Here is a 22896-nt window from a genome sequence, read left to right on the forward strand (position 1 = left end):
CGAGCATCTGTCACCTGAGAATAAAGCCATCCATGCTGCAGCGCGCTTTCGCGCAAAGGAATTAGGATATAGATTTACATGGGTTCGTCACGGAAGAGTCTTCATCAAGAAAGATGAGACATCGGATACTATATTTATCAGTAGTATTGATAAACTAAAGAAACTAACTTAGGTCTTTTCGTTCCTGCACGTTATAATGCGTTTGTACCCAAATTCGATTTCTTAAAATGTTATTACCAGAACACACGAGGACTGCGCAGCTCCCTGTCTGAGGTACGTCAACACATACATAATAATGATTACAATGTCTATGTCTTCACAGAGACTTGGCTCTGCAGTGGTATATTTGATTCCGAATTGTTTAGCGATGATTTTATTGTATACAGAAGGGACCGCGAAACTGCTACTTTTAGTAACAACAAAAAAACCGGCGGTGGCGTACTTATTGCAGTGTCTAATAAACTATGTTCATGCCGTAGAACTGAATGGGAAAGCGATTGTGAAGACTTGTGGGTTACAGTTGAAACTCCACCGAACTCAACGTTCAAATCATTAAAGATTTGCGCCGTTTACTTACCACCACCTGTACATACAGAGATCTTGGACCATTTCATAGAAAACTGTAATACGGTTATAGAAGGCAATCACGATAGTTACTCACTGATAATTGGCGATTTTAACTTAAGTTGTATTAACTGGGTATATGACAATGATTGTGGATCGTGCAAAGCAGATGGAGGTACCAATAACCTAAAAAATCTTTTACTAGATTTCATTTCCTTGAATAATTTAAAGCAGTTTAACTGTATTATAAATTCCCAGAGTAAAATACTCGACTTAATACTTTCAGACATAGACCAAATAGAAGTAACGGAGTGTATTGACCCTATACGTAATATAGATAAATATCATCCAGCATTGGTGTTTTACCCTTAATTCCTATTTGTGTTAAAAGTGAAACAAAAATAATCATTAAACCAAACTATTATAAGGCTGACTATGAGGCAATAAATTCCGAACTCGACAGCATTAATTGGTCCGATGAGTTTGCATCATGTCAGGATGTTAATGCTATGTTGGAAAACTTTTACATGATAGTCAGAGATATTATAAAAGACATGTACCTGAATCAGTCTATTCTCGCGGAAAATATCCGCCCTGGTACTCACCTCAACTGAAAAATTGCTCAACCAGAAACTTAAATTACGTTTTAAAATAAAAAGTTTAATAATCCATTAGATGTATTAGAATTCAACTATTTAAGAAAAGACAGTCAGAAGCTGACTCAAAATGCTGCAATACTTATATAGACTTTATAGAAAGTAAAATAAAAGGTAACCCAAAATTTTTCTGGACCCATATAAAAATCTCCGAAAAATAATAACTCTTACCCTCCAAAATGAAACTAGGCAACATAACAGCATGTGATAGTGTCTCTATTTCAAATCTATTTGCTGAGCAATTTCTGTCAGTTTTTGATCCTCCAAGTGCTGATCACGATTATACAAATTACACACAACCCCCTTTAGTTTCAGTCCCAGTACTGAGCGATTTTTCTATTACCCCAGATGCAATACGACAGAAACTATCTAAACTTGACTCTTCTAAAAGTGCGGGACCGGATAACATACCTCCAGTGTTTTGGTCACGATGTGCTCATGCAATATCTTCTCCACTAGCTAATATTTTCAACACCTCGCTTAAAACAGGTATTTTTCCAGACGCATGGAAACAGGCAAGGATAATACCTATTCACAAAAATGGCAAACGGGAGATTGTATCTAACTATCGGCCTATTTCTATTCTGTGCACCGTGTCCAAAGTCTTGGAATCGCTTATATACCCCATATTGTATGATCACGTAAAAAAATATCTATGCCATAATCAGCACGGTTTCATGGCAAAAAAGTCAACAAATACAAACCTTGTAACTTATGTCACTGAATTAATGTGTGCAGTCGATAAAGGTTTTCAAATAGACGCTATATATACCGACTTTTCCAAAGCCTTTGATAAAGTGAATCACAACCTATTGCTACTTAAACTTCAGTCATTTGGTATTACAGATTCTATGCTAGACTGGTGTAGATCCTATCTGTATAACAGACCATCTTCAGTGGCCGTAAACGGCAGTGAATCAAACCCTTATTTTGCCACATCCGGTGTACCTCAGGGATCAAATCTAGGACCGTTATTTTTTAATATATTTCTTAATGATATATCGCAAGTATTTATTTATTCAACACCGTATCTATTTGCAGATGATTTAAAGTTAACTCGTGTAATTTTTGATGAATCAGACGTCAACCTACTGCAATTAGACATAGATAGATTAAATCAGTGGTGTCTAACTAACAAAATGAATCTTAACTGCGCCAAATGCTACCATATCAAATTTACCAGAAAGCGAAATAACAAAATCTTATCAGAGTACAATATTCAAGGAAATAAATTAACTGAAGTCAACACGATTAGAGACTTAGGTATACGTTTGGATAGCCAATTAAACTTTATACAACACTATGATGCTATAACTAACTCAGCATATCGAGCTTTAGGTTTTGTGCTGCGGTCCTCTAAAGACTTCAAAAAACCCTCTACCACGCTCCTCTTATATAACAGCTACGTAAGAAGTCACTTGGAATATTGTAGCACAGTGTGGAACCCAACGTACCAAGTTCATATAAACAGGATAGAAAATATCCAAAAAAGGTTGGTTAGACATCTAGGTTTCCGGTTTAGGGTCAAAATGCAAGAACTTATCAGAGTAGACTAACTTACTTTAAACTTACATCCCTTAAGACTCGTCGTACTATCTCTGACCTAGTTTTTCTATTCAAGTTGTTTAATAATGACACTGACTGTCCAGATCTCCTAAGTAAAATCGACATCAATGTTCCTGGTAGAATTCCACGTTACCCTCGTCCGTTATTGAGGGTTCCCCGCTGTCGCACCAATTTAGCAAAACATGCACCCATTGCAAGGATGACCTATGAATACAATACTGTTTCGAGTTCTTCGGGAGACATAGACATCTTTTCTAACAATCTTACTAAATTCAAACGTTTAATTCGGGCACGATTTTCAGACCCTGTTTTATGTTGACGTATCGACAGGTCACACATATTCACCAAATATTGTTAATAATTTTAATTTTATTGATCTCTATAGTTATCCTATTATTTGTTACCTTTTCCATTGTATTATTTGTGTTTCAGAATATTTTATTATTTTAATGTTTAATTATTTTTAATGTCTAATTTACTATTTAATTTAATTTTTAATTTCAAATGTCTAATTTAATTTGTATGTTCATGTGTTTTTTTTAATTTAATATTGTTTAAGTTTCTTTAATTTTACTAAAGATGATATATGCATGATGTGTTCTCCTGTAATTGAAGGAGCACAAATCTACAAGAAAACTGTTTTATAATTACGCATGTAAGGTGTATCCTTTGTTGGAGTTCCTTTTGAATAAAATAAAATAAAATAAAAATAAAATAAAGTCCATAGAGATAAAACGAGGTAAAAATTATTAAAACAGGACCAAAAAAAATCTATACAAATATGCTAAACGAACTCTCGGTAAAAGAGTCGCTATTATTAAAACAAGTTTGCCTCGGGGCATACAATCTTCACAATTAGGTCAGGCCTACCATACGGGATGTCAGGATAAGGTCGGAAGGGTCTTAACCAAACGAACCGTAAACCGACCGAAATCCTTATACTTATAAGTTTCCAAACTATTAGGCGGCAATACTTAGGCAAACTTGGTAAAAATATACATGGGCACGTGATGTAGCATATTATGTTTTAGATATTTTGAGTTATGACAAAATAAATATAAAATATTTAAGCACTTTCAATATAATATTTTTTAACTAACATCCCAAAAACTTAAAGATTTCCAGTGACTTTAGAAGTCCGTTTAGGTAATTTTCTCGCGAAAATTCTACATTACAGAACCAAATGGGTACTAGCTTCTAATTGAAATGGATTTAGCTAAATTCTACTAAATCTATTGTAATTAATAACTAATAAATAATACTGAACCATTTCCTCAATTAATCATTTTAACAAAACTGAGAATAATTGCAGGACCTGCCAAGATTGCCCGATAGACAAGACTGATGACTCTTATATTTTATATTAATTATAAATTACAATCCGAATTCTATTGCTGAAATTTTAATTAAATATTCGTTCATTTGTATACGTTAAATCAAATGAAAAACTGATTTATGTATTTCTAAATAAAAGTAAAATTTCATAAGCGCAGCTGCCAACTTATACAAAATGTTTCAACTATTCTACTTGATAGCCGTAAAATCATCAAAAAAACCGAGTTCTTTTGTGTAAAACAGCAGCGGCAAGCCGGCAACCCTTTAAAAAAATCCGCAGTCCTAGCAGGAAAAATATTTTACCCTCATATTTACATTACTAAACGAATGTTAATTTTAACAAAACAAGATTATTATTATTCCATTGTGTTTCAGGTACGAAGGAAGTGGTTTTTAAATGTAATACATTACATGAAGCGGTGCTGAAAAGGGTATCTGATACACCCTTCGGCGAGGCGCTCTCAAATCTCGATGTCTCATTGCTACAAACTTTAGTCAGATAACATTCACTTTTGTTGGTTTAGCTAATAAATCGTTCGAAACCGACGAAATCTATTCTTGTACTGAAATAAGGTTTATTTTAATAGAAAAGAATTTAAATTAACATTTCACACGAAATGGAACATTAAATGTGTATAAAGATCTATTGACTTTGAAAAAAAAAATAATGCTATTTTATTATAATGCTAACTTAAAAATTCTGCCGCTCCTTCGTCAAACTGTTTATATTTACTTTAAATGTATAGTTAGCCTCCAATAAAATACTAGCACCAGCACTATAACTACACACCTTAATCAACCTGCAAATAAAACAAATCCAAACACACGTAATTCCGTATCTACTACTACAGTTTGAAACAGGCTGAAATCAATCTCAATATGGCAAGTATCGGTCCACGCCGCAAGAAACGCTCAGGTAAACCACTTGACGGCAAATAAATCCAACTGACAGTTCAATTTCACTAAACTGTGTTAGTCAAAAGCTTTATTTGGCTAGAACAGAAACTGCGAAATGTTTTTGGCACTTTGTATTGGTAATAGCACATTTACATTATGCATTTACTCCCGACTTAATAGCTTGTAGTGCGAAGGCTAATATGTACGCACCATTTGCTGAGCCGTTCGATGTTATTGCATAAGAACAGTAATGGAATATTTCGGCATTTATGAACAGAATAAACTAAAATTAAATTGCAACTTTTCCAAAGTTAATATTTTGTTAAAGTTAAAAAGAGAATATTGGGATGTTTACGACGTGAAAACATGTCAATTTCCCCATTTAACTTCCCGCGTTGAATACAAACTCATCATCATAATTCATCAGTTGCTAAACGACTGTCAACTGTTAAACCCTCTTCATACAATAATAAGCCGCATCAGAGATAGTTACTCTACTCACACAGTTACGTATTTATATACGAGACTTAGTAGCATTCAGTGAATTCAGTTTGAGTACTTTAGTGCAGATTTACAGACGTTTTCAGTACCTGTAATCTACCTATTCAGATTTGTTCGCTTGAGATTTGTTCATGGATTTTAAGTTAAAAATACTTTTTAAAAAACATCTTTTATGCTGGTTCGAATATACTGTCACTGACTATAGCTTGTTTGCAATGACTAGGATCACAGACATAGAGAGGATTAATCATTAACAATTTATATCATAAGCCCTCATCTAAAACAAATAACACAAGACAAGACTCTAAAAATAATGTGCCATCCATAAAACAAAAGGCTCTGTGATCTAATGAGCCACTTATCCCAACATTTTGGATATAACGCATTATTTATGATACCCAATACGTAATCCGTTTGTTAATATAACATTCTTTCGTAATAAGGTCATAATCTCCGTTCTTACAAACGAATAAAATCAAATACGTACAAAGAAAAAGATATTATACTGAGCTAAAGGCGTGGGGCGTCGTTAATTTAATAAATAACTTCGATTAATCCCCGTGTTGTCGGATAGCCAGTGAGCTGCTATGCCCTGATACGTAATGATCCACAATTCGTAGAACGCACAAAGAACACTTAATTTTTTTCGCGTCATTAGTGACGACATTTTTCTCTTCTTTCCTTTTGTAATTTAATACGGCGATGTAGAGTTTCAACGGTAATGGCAACAGATTGCAGACACCGTTTATCAGTTTTTTTATTCATTTCACAGACACCTCTAGTAACTTATACTTTGACTGAAGTATAAACAAAGCAATTTTAAAACAAATTAATTTAAATTTAATGTCATATAATTTAAATCACATTACCTGCTAAAAAGTTTAATATTGCTTTCTAATTTTCTTTCAAAAGATACGAGATTTAATTTCGAAAAAGATCAAACAAATAAAAGTAAACGTTTTTAAACGCAATTAAATAAAACATTAACGAGGGTACTCGTGAAGTGAAATAGGATTATGTTAATTTAGATGATTGATAAAATATTGATCTCAAACACATTACGTATGCTAATATACTGTATGATTCTGTACACTGTAATAACAAAGCATATTATTATCGAAATACAAGGGAACCTAATTAGTAGCCTGACTGTTGACGATTGAGACACTCATAACTACCGTCTATGTAAGTACACATAGACATGTGTTTTGGTAAGTTATCCGATAAAAGCATGGCAGTGTAACAAAATCTATTAATCACATCCCAAAGATGCTGAATTAAAACTATAAAAAAACAGACTATCGCGTAAATAAAGTGTATCAACTTTTTTATCGTAAGGTTGGTTTCACATTATTCTGAACTCCCTATACATTGACCGAAGTGGAGAAACCCGGAACTCCCGTTCAACCCACTAGATGAATAATAGCAGCATGTTTAAAACATCTAAACTTAGTTTCCAAACAGTATTAATGTGCTAATTAAAACTTCCCAAATCAGATTTAAAGTAGATTAAAAGTTAATATTAGAACATTCAACTTTCAAAACTACGACCGACGACCGATTCCGTTGAAGTTAATGGTCACCACGCCGGACTGCCGATCTGGTAGTCCCGGGTTCGATGCCTGATACGGTCACCATTTGTATGGTAAGTTATGTGTGTTGTCTGTGTGTTATAATATGTATCCATAAAGGTAGAATTCCGTGGGTCGCGGCTGACGCAGCCGCGCGCGTCCTACGATGTCGCAATGGACGGAATTCTACCTTAAGTACATATACAACATGTAACTTAATTAACGCACATCCTGTAATTAGTTTGTTCAGAATCGTTTACTGAATTGATTTATATCATTTTTAATATAGGTAATTTTTATCCCAAAAATAATTAAAACTGCGGAAATTATTGTCATATTAACCCTGTACAGTCAAAACAAATTCAAATAGACCGTAACTCAAAGTAATAACATTTCGTGTATTGTCGGCTTTTTCCGTAGTTTCGTTATGTTGTGTCGAGTCGAGCGGCGCGCGGCGCGATATTTGCGTGCGTAGTAGTATGACCAAAAAGTTCTCCAAGAATTGGTATAACTAATTTAGTAAATAACAATGCATATATGTACATGTTAAATTAAAAATTCAGTGTATGTATTATGATTATAACAAAATATTCTAATTGGGGTGTTTGAGGGTGTGCGTTAATTACGTTACATGTTGTATATATTACTATTGGTATATTACTAATGGTATATTGGCAGTTGTATTAGCACCCATAACACAAGCTAATAAATAGCTTCGCCCGCATGGTGTGTTGATAAAAAGTAGCCCATGTTTTAATTCAGGGTATCAACTACCTACATAGGTACAAAATTTCAACCAAATCGGTCGAGCCGTTTTTATGTAAAGTAATAACAAACATACATCCATACAAACTCACAAATTTATTATACATATTAGTAGGTTAGTAGGATCTAGACACACGGCAGTGTGTCCGCCAAGTTCGAGCAAAAAAAGCGACACACCAGCCGTGGGTTATATTACACGAACCATTTCGGGCCAAATTCGACCCCCCTATAACTCAAAATCTATTTTATTTACGCATATCAAATTTCTAGTATCTGTTGAGACCACCTCACTTATCTAAAATACAAAATTTCATTAATATACCTATTGTAGGTCTTGAGATATTGACGTCAGAAAATCGCTATTTTTACTATACACTCACTGACTGACTGACTGACTGACTCACTCATCAAAAACCTAGACCACTTCCAATGGTCGTATTGACTTGAAATTTGAGGAACTAAAACGAACTAAATTTATCTATATTTATATAATATATCTTCGAATGGTCGTACCGATCTGAAATTCGTTACAAAGGTTTGTATTTAGTCAAAGTAAAAATCTGAAAACGGCCAAGTGTGTCACTTTCGAAAATAACGGATGTATAACTTTGATCCACGAACATAATATATGATAACATGTCATGTCAGTCAGTTGGTAAATCTAGTCCATTTAGTTAATCTAGTTTATTTCTTTGTAAGAAGCATAGTGCATATTCAAAAATCTGAAAGATAGTATAAATGAGACATTTCCTTAACTAACTTAATCATAAGAAAAAAATAAAATAAACAACCTTACAAAAATAAATGAAATCCCACCCAAAACAAAAATGTGAAAGGCTGCCAAGTTCGATAATATGGAAATCCTTCGCCTATAAAAGAAGTGAGATCTGAATAAGTACCAAGTTCCATACACATACCTCAGTTAAAAATAGTTACTTTTTAATAATGTTACTTGGCAAGTTTTAATGGAAAATTAAATACTTGATTCATTGCGTTTAGTAGGTTTATAACAAGGTGTGTAAAAACTTGCCAAGTAACATCATTAAAAAGTAACTATTTTTAACTGAGGTATGTGTATGGAACTTGGTACTTATTCAGATCTCACTTCTTTTATAGGCGAAGGATTTCCATATTATCGAACTTGGCAGCTTTTCACATTTTTGTTTTGGGTGGGATAAAACTTACTTATTATAGAGTATGATGTCGGGTCTCCAGACCCGTTCATACGGTATTCTGATGACGCCGATGCCGTCGAAGTCACTGGTGTTCCATCTGAGATGGTAGTCTGTCCAAATTTGCGTGATCCAGCAGTTGGTGGTTAGGAGCTGGTCTTTTTCTTCCTGTAACAAAGACATAGACTTATTGATATAAAGATTTTTGAAACCTAGTTGTGCTGCTTAGGCATACATTAAAATTAATGTTATGTTTGTTCAGTAAAAAAGTAAGTCAACACTTATTTAACTTTTGCGGAAAAGTAGGTAATTGTTCCTTCATTAAGAGATAGGTGATTATTTCTTATTTCAAAATGTGACTATGAAAAAAATGTTTAGTAGGTAACGTAACTTCGATTTACTAAACCTGATATGAATTATCCTATTGTGTATTCGAAGTCCTATACAAAACATGTATAAATTACATTTCGTACCTAATCAGTATAAGCGACACCTGGCGCTCGAAATACTGATTTAAATAAAGAAGCAAATCAATCAAAACTCGAGATGCCTTATAAAGAGGAAAATGAGCTACATGCGTAAGTAATTTCAATCTAAGTAATTCAATACACCCATCAAATTGGTATTCCGACTCCTTGTACAAAGAAAAGCGATCGATATAACAAAATAAAAAAAAACAATTGCCGCGACTTGGAAAATCACTTCTTTTGTTTCCATGAAGTTTCAAAAGCAATCCAAGTTTAACCAGAATTACTGTTGCAGAAATGCGAAAGATTAAAGTAAATCGTGTGAAACATTAAGGTATTTTCCTTAAACGTTTTCGGGGGTAAATGAGTAATGTTCTAAATAAATTACCTTTTCTGACACTGGTTTTTTTTAGTACAAGGTAGCCTCGTAGATATTATGTATTTAAATATAAAGGTACATACCGCTATTTGCTTAGGAATGTACTATTAATTTAGGTACAAAAATTTTGATTGAAAGCCGACCTCAACATAGTTGGGAAAAGGGTTTGTGATTATGAGGTACAAAAAAGTATTGATCTATTGAATATAGATCTATGATTATTTTCCTTCATTAAAAAGGTTGTCGTTCCTTAATCTATTTGCAGATCATGTTACAGTCATGACCCCATATGCTATCAGATTAAAGTGCTAACAAGCCGCTCTAACTGCCTCTCGACGCCTAAGCTTCGAATATCTTCACTGTGCTCACTTACGACCTTTTGCACTTACACGTGTGTTGAATACTGAGTCTTTTGCTCTGTTTTTAGAACACAATTTTAGGGCAAAGTATGTGTTAAATGTTAAAATGGTTTATGTAATGAAGGAGCTTATAAGTTCATGAAATAAAAATGTTCATATTTTTTCTGAGATTTTTCATAGGCTTTCCAACTGTTTACTTAATATGTACTTATTATCAAATGTGTTTATATGACCCGCAGAAATAAGTATTCTTAGTTCAAATTCTTTTACCAAATTATACATTTTATTATAATATTTACCTATGAATTACTAAACAACTTGCAAAGCCTTTGTCAAAAAGTTTTAACCAATAAAGCATTGAATTTGAATTTATATCGAAATATTCTGAAATAAAATCAACAACCTCCGAGAGTAGTCCGCCCAAAAGCTTCAGTCAAAAAGAATTCCCGAAGTTATGTAAAGCTTTGTTAAAAATTAAATAAAGCTAGGTATAAACTGAAATTACGGGAATTTTCATAATTGAGTTGCGAAAATTTATTTGCATAATCAAAAGGCTGTCGTGAAGCGTTTACCTGAGTTGAGGCTGAAAAACTTTTTTACTTCAACCTTTTTTTCCACGAAGTTCAGACCTTTAGTCTGTGTCTATGCTAAAAAATTACCGACCTAATAAAGAAAAAAATCAGACTTCAACCATTTCAAAACACAAAATGAATAAAATTGAAAACAAGTACAAAAAATATGTAACATGGAACTACGGCAACCGAACTTAGATTTGCTCATATTAAAGAAGAAAACCTTGAAAATAAAATAAGAAAGGAAGTCTTTTGTGAGATAGTGCGAATGTAAAAAAGAACTGAGTTAAAATCGATGCGCAAAGCTCTAGCCAGCCAAGGAATATCCGTATAAGCTTTCCGTATCTTTCTACATACACAAAGAGATAAAAAAATAGTACTACGTTTACATCTGACAAAACAAAATAAAATTCAGACACTAGGACGTATTGGATTTCTTTCCATGAATCACAAATTCACTACTATAATAATTTGATATTTACGCCTAAATGAACACCCACGGCTGCCACGCGGTATAAACTATTAGGTACAACATAACAATTTTATATGAAAAAATGTCTTTTATATATTTTAAAAGAGTTTACTTCTCGGCTTTTACAGCTTCAAGCGACGTTAAACTTTAAAACGAACTAACATGTTCCTCAAGAGAGTGTAACCCTCAGAAATACTTGAAACACTGAAATGTATTTCGCAGGCCGTTTTTAACATGGAATATGAGTGCTTGGAAATGTTCAGGAAATTTTATTTATTTGTTCCGTTAAAGTCAGTTTTATATGCATTATTTCTGAAATACTTTTTAAAGGCACATTAAAATAAAATATAGAATACCAAACTAAAGTTTTCTGTCGAACACATCTCGGATTTGCGGTTCAGTTAACTCCTAAAAATTGGGGAAAATGCACCACACATTTTTATGTTCCGCATTTTCAGTTCACAAAATGTGTTGTATATTTAAAAGAGAAAGCTAAGTCAATGAGAGCTATCGACGGGTTGAAGCTATATTTTATATAATAATTCATCATGTCAGATAAATCATAGCAGCCGTCCGTAGCTTAGCTCTGCACTGACCGACCCCAAGGTTGATGTAGTACCGTGATATACGACTTCTGTATACCGAAAAAATGAATAGAATATTAGAAACATATTTGAGAAATCAATCATTCTGTTTCCCGTATAGAAAATTATAATAAACCATTTTTTTATATTAAAACAATGAATCATGTTAGCAGATATGATTTAAGAAAGTTTTTTATAGGGGCATGCATCGTAACCTTCATAAACTAAGTTATTTTTTATTAATGGTTAAAGAAACCCTTTTAGCCTTTATATATTCTGAAAAGGGTCACGGGGTTCGGTTGCAGTAGCGAAGTCATCTCTCAGGGGAATCTCGGAAAATGCTCAAGGAAAAGCCTCACGAGTTTGTTCAACAATGAGCATCTCGGACGTCAGGATAACAGGATAATGATGATGAATTGCTTTTATGACATCCTCCTTATGAGTCCCTTTTAAATGCTCTTTTTTCCCCTATTTGTCTTTTGACATTATCACCATGCACGTTCTTTAGAGGATACGTGATCACATCGCCACAGATTTCTTACACACGAATAAAAAAGCTATGTTCTTTTTTATCTTAATTTTTGCACAAGTCAATACGTACGATCGACCTGTCATTGAACCATTCCGGTGTGGAGTTTGCTTTAAAATGAGTGGTATATAAAATTCACTATAATATCATTATCATCATCTACTTGTATACCAATGTCTATCGCACTTTTGACTTCCTGATGTGTTCCTATATGTGTAGAAAAAAATATGGTTATTATACCAAACAGCAGCACCTGTATAAAACCATCTATCGCATCGTAACTTGCAACAGATTCGTCTAGATAAAATTTACAACCAAACGTCGTACTTAAGATCCTGTTTATAGACACTTTGTTGTCCCGAAATAGACGCAAGATTTGCAAAATGACATTTTATGCGAGGTTGACGGAAATTATACCTTTCCTACAGATAATAGGGTACGTTATTATAAAATCAATCCTGTCACACAGACGACTCGTCATGTTGTAGTTCCTATCCTGTTACATGACGATATTAAAATGTTTCTACGTACGGAATAATGGAAACCTCATATATTTTTCCTGGGTTTTTTCAACAGCAATCGAAAAGAAATATGGATTTTCGAACCTCGCTTTAGAGAAAAATATATTTGTTTAGTCAAAAAAAGTCATTTTTAATACCATTGATGTTACTTTTGCATTGTGGTAGAAAGTACGTAATTATACTAATTTGGAATCGACGCAATTTATTAAAGTGACTTCTAAACCGCTTGCGGTGTATCGAACGCCGCATCCCGAAACTTATGAGACAAAACGTTACGCCACAAAGTCAGTCACGCAAGTAATTAACTTGAGATATTTTCCATGTCCCTAATAACTTCCCCCTCCGTTCTCATACACCGAATAAACACATTCCTTCTTAATCAATACAATGTTATTTATAGACGCGAAAGCTTTATAATGACATTATACAGGCTCTCGAGAAAGCATTTAGCTCTAAACGCTTTAATGAATAAATTAATTGAATGGAACTGAATATGTGACGAAAGAAATGGGAACAATAAAATGTATGGTTGGGTGAATGCATTGCATTGTTGCATCCACAGACCTATTGTATTTGTTTTTGTATTCACGGATTGTGAATTCATAATGAGTTCATATGCCTAACTATGTCACTGTTATGCTTATATGAATCTAGATCCATTCAGAAGTGGTTTTTATCGTGCAGAATTATTTTAAAATGTCTACATGTAAACTACTTTTTATAGTGGGGACGTTAGGAAAGAAAGCGGACACAGACAATAGGAACAAAACATCGGATAAGGAAGGATGTAAAGACTGAACAAAACAAAGGCTTTTAGCTAATACTGAGAGAACACGAAACTTCGCTTTCCAAAAAAAAATACAGGAAATGAACTCGAAAACAAATTGTAATTGACAACAAAAAAATAATTCTTAGCGTCCATTTTGATTAGTGAGTTTTTTTTAATGTCAATACAATTGAATGTTTAAAAATGATGACACTTTCTTTTGTTTACCTGCCATTCTGTAGACAGATATTAGAGCCCAGTTTTTATAATGTAAAATAAACAATGGACCAAACGAACTGACGATTTGAACACGACGGGTTGATTTATAAAACAATAACTGAGACCTACAGTTATTGATCGACCTTAATGACAGTTATAATTATTTAGGTAACTTTATAAAAATGATTTATTTTTTGCAATAATATATCCTACTAATATTATAAACGCGAAAGTTTGTATGTATGGATGTTTGTTACTCTTTCACGCAAAAACTACTGAATGGATTTTAATGAAACTTTACAATAATATAGCTTATACATCATAATAACACATAGGCTACAATTTGTAAACATATTGTTCGAAATACTAAACCTGCGCAGACGAAGTCGCGGGCACTAGCTAGTATTATATATTTTATAGTTATAACTGAATGCAATTCTATAAGCACTTAAATTCAGGTTGGGACGAATACATTATTCATATGAGAAATCTTTTCCGCGTTGAAAAATATTCATGGAACGGCTAAACCTTGTTTATAAAATATTGGCTAGTTTCATGCGCATGTTATTTTTTATCAAGCTAACGTATTATCAATCCGAGGCTCACGTAGATGGGGATTTACCATCTCCTCCTTGCACACACATTACATTTTGTATCTGTATAGAAACATCAATAATATGCTATAGATATATAATGATATGGATGCAAGTAAATAACATTACGATCTAACGTATATTTCAGACGAGGTATATTTTTTTCCGTCTCTCACACTTTTTTTTTATAATTTTCAAATATTCTACGATATTTTGTTACGGGGAGGAGGTCACAATTCCACACTAAAATCTGGATTTGTAAATTTAACATTATGAAAGTTAAAAAACAATGTCATGGAGTGGTTTTTCAGTGACTCATATCGCAAAAAATTTGTTCCTAATGAAACAAAATCCTATTTAACTCTTGTTCAACCACATATGAACATGAAACTCGGTTTCAACTGTTCTCTCCCCCACGATAGAAAGTTGGTTCCAATGCTAAACGCGTAGTTAGGTGAGCGAAGCATTCATTATTTTGACTGAAAAAAGGCGGATCCTAACTCGACGAATTTTAAAACTAACTTTATGTAACAACATGAGTGGAACGTCCTTTATCCTTGTTAGGAAACTCGCTAACGATTGACAATCCGCGTGTAAATTATGTTTTTTTAATGTAAAAAGTATTTTATTAATTTGTTTTTTTTTTTTTTTTTAGTTGATGATGACAGGTTGAGTTTTAGTATTTGTAATTGTTTTTTCATAAATTTTCATTTTTGACATAATTTGTTTGAATTGACAATGACAAACTGGTAAAGTTTCTTTGGCAAGCTGAGAGCAGCTGACTTAATTTATTATTGAAACCGTAGGTTTTATTTTGTTTAGTAATTAAGTTCAAAAATTATAATGAAGTTAAAGAAGTTTAATTCTACCATTATACTCTACCTAGGCCCAAATATTTTAGTAAGTAGATATACGACTTAGTAATTATAATTTACTAGTTGCTCATAAAGTAATTTGTGCACCGACGATTTATGACGAAAGTTTAATGAACACATATTGCTCAGTCCATCAAAATAGCCATTTCAGCAAGCACCGTTAATAATTCCACAGCTCCTTACATTTGCAATTAGTTCTAGACTTTCATATTAACAAATTAGACCCGACTTTAATTTGCCTTTGCCTTAAAGTAGAATCTTTGAAGTGGTACCTTCTTTTATAATTCACTAGGAAGCAAAGATTAACCGGTTCAATGGCTTGAAAACAAAAACACACGGAGTTTCTACCGCGAGAATGCACGTCAAGTTTTAATACGTATTTTATACGGCCGTGATGGAAATTATATTGAAGCTGGTGAAAATAACACACGGATAAAGAATATATGCGGAATTAAAGCCATATAAAGCTGGTAGACTACAGTATATAACTAAGGTATTCTGTTGTTGTAATTATAAATTATATTTAGAATAGGATAGAATAGTCATTTGTTTCGGACTTTAAATACCTACATTTTAATGACGGACTATAATATGATACCCTTACCACTGAAAAGTTTATTCCTTTGTTTCTTTAGTTGAATGCCTAATTTAACTGAAAACCTACATACAATGAGATTCTTTAATCCTACAGAAAGTAGATCCTTCGGGACGTGAACAATACCGCGTGAAACAGCTACTATCAAAATAATGGGGACCAAACTACTATCGATTAATCCAAATTATATTATTAATTTAATATTATAAAACTGTTATATTTGAAATAATTGCACTAATGAAATGTCATTTGTTATTTGTAACAATATAACGGTTCGGGACCTTTAGAAGTCATAAAGACGTCATTAGCAACTTGTTCAATTAATTGAAATTAATAACACAGTCATGAAATTATTAGTAAAGTTTATGTAGTAATTATGAATTTTAATTGTAAGTTAAAGTTGATCGTTATTTCTCAATTCTCTATTACAATAATCTATCTTTTCTACATTTGAATGATATGACATTTTGCATGGGTTGGCAATGTTTTTAAGGCTGTGACTTTTTTTTTACTTTTGTAACACGTTGTATAGTTACCAACAAGATCACGGATATTTGACAAAATTGAATTATTTGAACGCATAAAGTTGAACACAATTTTTTCCTAAAGGAAAACAGACTCTTTATAAGTACAAATGATGAGTAGGTACCAGTGAAGGTTAAATCAAAACTGTGACGTAACATCACACCTTTCCGATTGTCGGCAAGAATGAGGTACATTCCGTAAGTACTACGTGCCACGAATGCTACGCTTTTCCGAACACCTTTTGTTTCACCTTGAAGTTTTACACAACTATGATGACTGCCTTAGGACGGTGTAGCTCTGAATAAGTAATACCAACTCTTCAGTACTTGAATCAGACTTATCAACTTGAGATAGGTATTACAAACAACTACATTACAAATCAGTAGTAGTCGTTTCTGTACACAAACCTTGAGGTACTTTAGGTATTTGAAATCAAAACATTTGGTTGTTTTTGGAACTATTGGTTTACTTTGTATGAAGATATATTAAAGCCACGAAACAAAAAAAAACTATTGAAACCTTTTAGTTCAAGTGGGTTTTAAATAAAGTACATAATAATATAGCATAATAATATAGCTCTAAGCAAATAAAATCCGAGCTAATTCTATAAGCAAGTTAATGTAAGACTCGAGTCCGACAAGACATCGTATTTGCTCTCCTAATATTCGACGCTCAAGTAAATGCGACCACCAACCAAACCGCTAATGTATGAATTGGCCACGGTGCCAACTCGCCATGTAATTCCAAACATTATGTTTGGAAACCAAATAGGTACATTATAATAAAATACCTTACCTAATAAAACGGTAATATGAATTTTATTCGTAAGGAAATAAACAATTGGGATCGTTAATCGCGACTTTCACGGACCATTTCCAAGATTTACTGGTTTATTCTTACGCTTCTTGACTCTAGAATGCTCCGAGAAGACCCTCGATCGAAACATATTTCGATATATTCGACCTATTTGATGACACCTCCAAAATTCTATTAGGAGGACATTAAAATTTCAAGCGAACGGTAACTCTCAGGCTCACTTTGTTGTCAAAATTACAAAGTTTAGTTACTGGAATTACGTCAAAATAAGACGTTAACTATTCACTCTTTAAGTTGGCAAACTATAGTTTGGTATGTAGATAGCCAAGTTTCTATTATATAGGAGTTTGTAACAACATTATGTATGTTGTGTGAGAATGACATGGATGTAAATTGAATCTTGCAAGTAGATTATAAAATAATTTGCTGTCGTTCCTTTCAAGGTTTAGTGGAATGCCAAAAACACATTTAAAATCGAAAAGGTTCGAGGTAGTAAGGACTAAAAACTAAAGTACAGACAGACAGATCTATTCACAGCAGCTCTAAAACTCCAAATGCAGTTTGAAATTAGTTACGCACAAAAGCTTTAAAATGATATAGAAAAATAAAAGTTTCAATATAGTAATAAACCATGCAAATCGGAAAACAGGGTATTCAGTTCCAAATTACTATTCATACCTAGATAGCTCCGCAATCTGCATATCGTATTCATAAGTTTTCATTGAAAATGAATTCGAATAACCTTTTACGACGAGGTAACTTTCAATTTGTTTACAAGCCGTAAAATAAAGTTTTTTCCTTGCTTTACTTTAAAAACCTGATGTTAACACTGTTATGCTTGAAATGTGAGGAAAGAAAATTCCGCGGTGGAAATTAAAAATAACGGAACAAACCTTTTTTGTTTAGCCCTCGACTTGCGGAATGTTGTACGGGACCGTCGAGCATGTAAGCGTAAAAAACGAAGTATGTTATATTAACATTTAAATTTTGTACCGTATGTACCTATATGTACCGTATGTAGATAAAACTTCTTAAAAGAGTAATCGCATCTGAGACAGGCAGTCGGTTAGGGCACGTCTGAAAGTATTACTACGTATTCAGCCAAAATGGCAAGATACTATTCTCTCTCAAGGTCATTAACATTATTTTACATCAATTTGTGAGCGCTCTTTATTTAGGCAACTTCAGCATAAAGTATCGGGGAAGCTATTTTGTGTTATGTTAACAAAACACAAATTAACGAAGCTCCAATCAGCGGTTAGTGAAATTAAACAAGTACACATCATAATGTGTGTACTTCGGATACGAAACACAAACCCCAAAGGTGGCTTGAGGGCTTAAAAGGGCTTCAACCACATCAACACAAGTGGCATTTACTTCGCATTAGGGAAAAACTGACTTACAAACAGTTTCCTTCATAGTTCAGTAGCAATTCTTAGAATAGAGTACCTAAATGAGTTAAACACGTGTATGTATTTGTGACATATTTTATTAGGAGACCATTAATTATAGTAGGTTCAAACTGCCTATTTCAACGCCGAAATAATATAATTCTTGCTAGTTTATCTCCACTATCATACTCCACTATCACTATCGGCTACTGACTGACGAATAGACTACTTGTACTGTAGTTCCTCTTTAAACCTAAAGCAATGACTTATGAAACTGAATCTCGAATACTGTCCATAGGTCAGCAGGTTCAAGGTCACTAGTGCAGGGAAGAGCTACGCTCGGTACCTCTGACGGATAGAATTGGCAATGAAGTTATACTCCCGGAGGAGTAAAGTCATCGATAGTGGTCAATGTGGTCATACTGTAGAAGTGTAGATGGAGAGACAATCAATGGAGCGGACACGTGTAGTCCTACATACGTAGTATGTACCTATCGGGGTCAGCCTGTAGCAGTGTACAGTTTAAAGATAAGTTAGGGTTTAGGATCTTTGATCTCTTGCAGATTAATCAATGAGGTTTACTTGTGTATTTAAACACTGACGGAGTACTTAGAAAAAAGTTGAAGAGATAATATTTTACATACCCATAAATAAAAACCGTATTCGCGTCTGTATTGGTGTGTTTGTTTAACTTTCTTGAAATCACGGCATAAATATCGAACAAAAACAAAACATTTAAACATATGGACGCGCTAAAGAACTACAAATACATATAGCATGAATTGAGCACTTACACTCATCGTGATAATTCCCACTCAAACTGACTTAAATACAGGCTTCATTTCAGAATCCATCGTCAAATCCGTCATTATTTCATGATTATACTCAAAATGTATGTCTCAAATAAATAGGATTGTCGGCACAAATAATTCTGCTAAATATTTATTTTTCGTGGTATTTCTATATTTACCTCTTAATATAATATCTTTTACACGTGTCGCAAGTTACACCAGTAATCTCCAACATTGTCGTATTACGTAACAGATAAATTGCGAATGAAAACGACACCATTTTCCAAAATGAGGGAATGTTACACAAAATGAGGGAATATAATTAGAAATTTAGTCAAGACACCGTGATTATTCGTGTGATTACACTATTAATAATAATTGCAATATAAAACTTATTCATGTTTCACATAGGATTTCGTTTTTAGTTCGCTCATTAGTGAGGGATGTTCTCAAATAATCTGATACGGTAGTGACGCCCACACTCATTCTATCTAACCTTTCTTCAGATCATATTCTGTTTTTAGTTATTTACAAAATAAAAATAACGTAATATATAAATAACATGATGTCCTAGAATAATAACATAGCGTAGCGTGGGACTTTCAAAGAAGTTTTCTTTTAAAATAGTTTTATTAAAGCCGGGTACAAGAGGACTTCATAAGTTTGTTTGTGACACATTACCATTTTTAATTTTTACATAACATAGTACCTACCTACGTTATACATGTAGCTGTTTAACATTTACAGTATCGTATAAGTCACGGCAGGTGAAAGACTATGCCCGAATACACCAGCCTAAGAAATTTAATAAAAACGTTCGGAAATTCACGAGTTACTCGCAAAATGTAGTTACTATCGTCATGTTTCAGACTATTTGCTTGTAATTCCTTGCGAGGTTTTTGCATACGAACAACGGAGATGAAGCTTCTTGACGTCTGTGTTTGAAATGTTTTATGTAACCACAATACTTTGTAAACTAGTTTTATTGGGTTGGTCTACACCACAGAGTAAAACGAATGTTTAAACCTTTAAACTAACGATAAACAAATTCAAGAGAGCACACAATTATTTCTGTTTTGTAAAAAAAACTTTCTTTAAAAAAAATATATATTTTTCATCCCACCATCTCGGAAAGAGTAGTTTTACCCTTTGATATCTGAGCGCAAAAGCCGTTTTTATCCTCTAGAGCGGCAAAGTGATTTGAATTTGGAACATCGTGTGCAATACTCCATTTGTGACATTGACATATATTCTAGCGATAGACAAGAACATCCATACAAATAATTTACCCGCTTATGTCGTCTGTTGACATCTCGTTGACGTATTGTGACATATAGTCATCCTCATTGATGTTAATTGCTGAAGTGTCGCTCGTATTTTGCCTACATTTTTCATTACTCAAAAAGTTTATATCTAAGTGAATTCAAAATCATGTAATATATCAAAAAGTTTATTTATATCTAATTGAATGCAAAATCATGTAATATATTAAAACCAGGAACTTATTTTTAGAGTTTTTAATATTAATTACGATGTTTTTTTTCTTAAGAGGGCTATCACAAATTTTCGCGAATTTAATTATTTTTTCTTGAAAGTAAGAACATACCATGACAAAGTGAAGTCTGTTTTCATTGATATTTTACCTACTGCCAGTTTTATGGCACATCTGTTTCTGCACGATTTTCTTAATCCATAATTTAAGATGGCGGGCGGGAACAAATTAATGCATATTTGTAAAATTGAATTATAAATGAAAAGTATGATATACAAGCGTTGTAATAGCATGAACAGCGTGTAATTTTACTAACTTGACTCTCGAATAGTTTATATGTGTAAGTTTATACCTTGATATGTATTTTCTATTTTATAATTGTCGTTTCATAGACATCCATCTGACGCAGGCGTCAAAATCGCTCTGATTTGCCATTTTGGGCACTGCATAGTCTGCACTGCAGTTCAGTGTGGTAAGCTTTTTGTTCGGAACGTTCTATCTAGTACGTAGTACATATATATCGATGATTTGTGACAATCTTGATAAGACTTTTCAAACAAATACATATTAAACAAATACCTCTAAAATACTGCTTAAAATAATTATTCAATTAATTAAGTAATTTTTATTATTGTTTTTACATAGATTTTTATCCTCGTTTCATTTTTAAACTGAGTTTTCAAATAAATGAACTTTAATAGGTACTACTTTTTAATTTGATACTCATATTTGCGCGCCATTTTGTTTTTTCATTTCGCCATTCCCTCGCTATCGCTCAGGATTCTAATTATTGAAACACTCGCTACGCTCGTGTTTCAATTTTGGAATCCTTCGCTTGCTCGGTCATCAAAATTGAGCCCGCGGTTAAAAAGCAACTTTGCACTCTTGTATAACAAATAACTATTGATATCATAGTGTTGGGTGGGTTAGCAATGTAACTTACGAGTGAATAAAAAGGCAACTGACGATGATATTCATGGCAAAACAATAAGGAAGAGCATAGCCATTTAATTAATCTTATTGAATAATCGTATTCGCACTGACAGGGGTTCAAGACAAGGAAACTTTGAAGAGGAAAACTGCTTAAAAACATCATGGCGAATGAAAGAAAAACTTTGCTCTTCACTGACATCAGAATCAAAGCACGAGACAATTTCATTGTGTAGCTATTTATAAAGCTGTGGCTTAAGGCCGTATTTTTGTCTCATATATCAAGAACCATAATAGAACAAAAATGTATCTTGATAACGAACTAAACTATACTAAAGCTGAAAAGTTTTCTTGCTTGAGTGCTCTCTAACCTCAGGAACTACTGGTTCAATTTGAAAAATCATTTCGGTGTTTGCCCATTTATCGAGGAACCACTCTTTATCTGGTGCAAAAGTTTCCTCGGGATGCGTGTGAAGCCGCTGGCAGAAGCTAGTTTAGTTAATAAATATATGAATGCACTTAGTTTCAGTAGATCAGGATCAAAGTCAATTCATTTATCTTCATTAACTACATCAAGAGGTAAAGTCAGTAAACGTTGATTCTCAGAAACTACTAAATCTATCCTAGAAAGCTATGTAATTCCTTAGTGCTTTAGATTGTTTTATATGTACGTACAATTGTTATGGCGAGATTCCTCTAAAATAACGTCGGCGTCGTCCACTGCTAGTATATATTTGTTCGCAGACAAAGGTTGCAGTTTCGCGAACATTTTAGAAATGTTTGCATGTTTGTTACTACAGCGAATAGACCAGAAGAAACATTGTTATGCCTTGTCACCGCACTACGGTGGAATGTCGCCATTATGGTTGCCTATCACAAGCAGACGCTACTAACTTAAACCCAGGACAAATGTAGGTAATGTTATCAAATTTTTTATGTCCACCGACATTTTGCAGATAAAATCAATTAACACAAATTACAGTAATAACTCAT

At 33.3% G+C, this 22896-nt stretch overlaps 1 protein-coding gene across 1 annotated transcript in view; it reads right to left on the reverse strand.

Annotated features, from left to right (window-relative positions):
* The window catches only part of LOC110375850 (neuronal acetylcholine receptor subunit alpha-10), a 59796-nt gene that overhangs the window by 34351 nt on the left and 2549 nt on the right, over positions 1-22896 (reverse strand). Inside the window, exon 2 of the mRNA XM_064043597.1 lies at positions 9041-9195. Coding sequence (XP_063899667.1) covers positions 9041-9195 — 155 coding nt within the window. The remainder of the gene's footprint in view (positions 1-9040; positions 9196-22896) is intronic.

The sequence above is a fragment of the Helicoverpa armigera genome, chromosome 3 (genome assembly GCF_030705265.1).
Source record: "Helicoverpa armigera isolate CAAS_96S chromosome 3, ASM3070526v1, whole genome shotgun sequence".
Lineage (NCBI taxonomy): Eukaryota > Metazoa > Arthropoda > Insecta > Lepidoptera > Noctuidae > Helicoverpa > Helicoverpa armigera.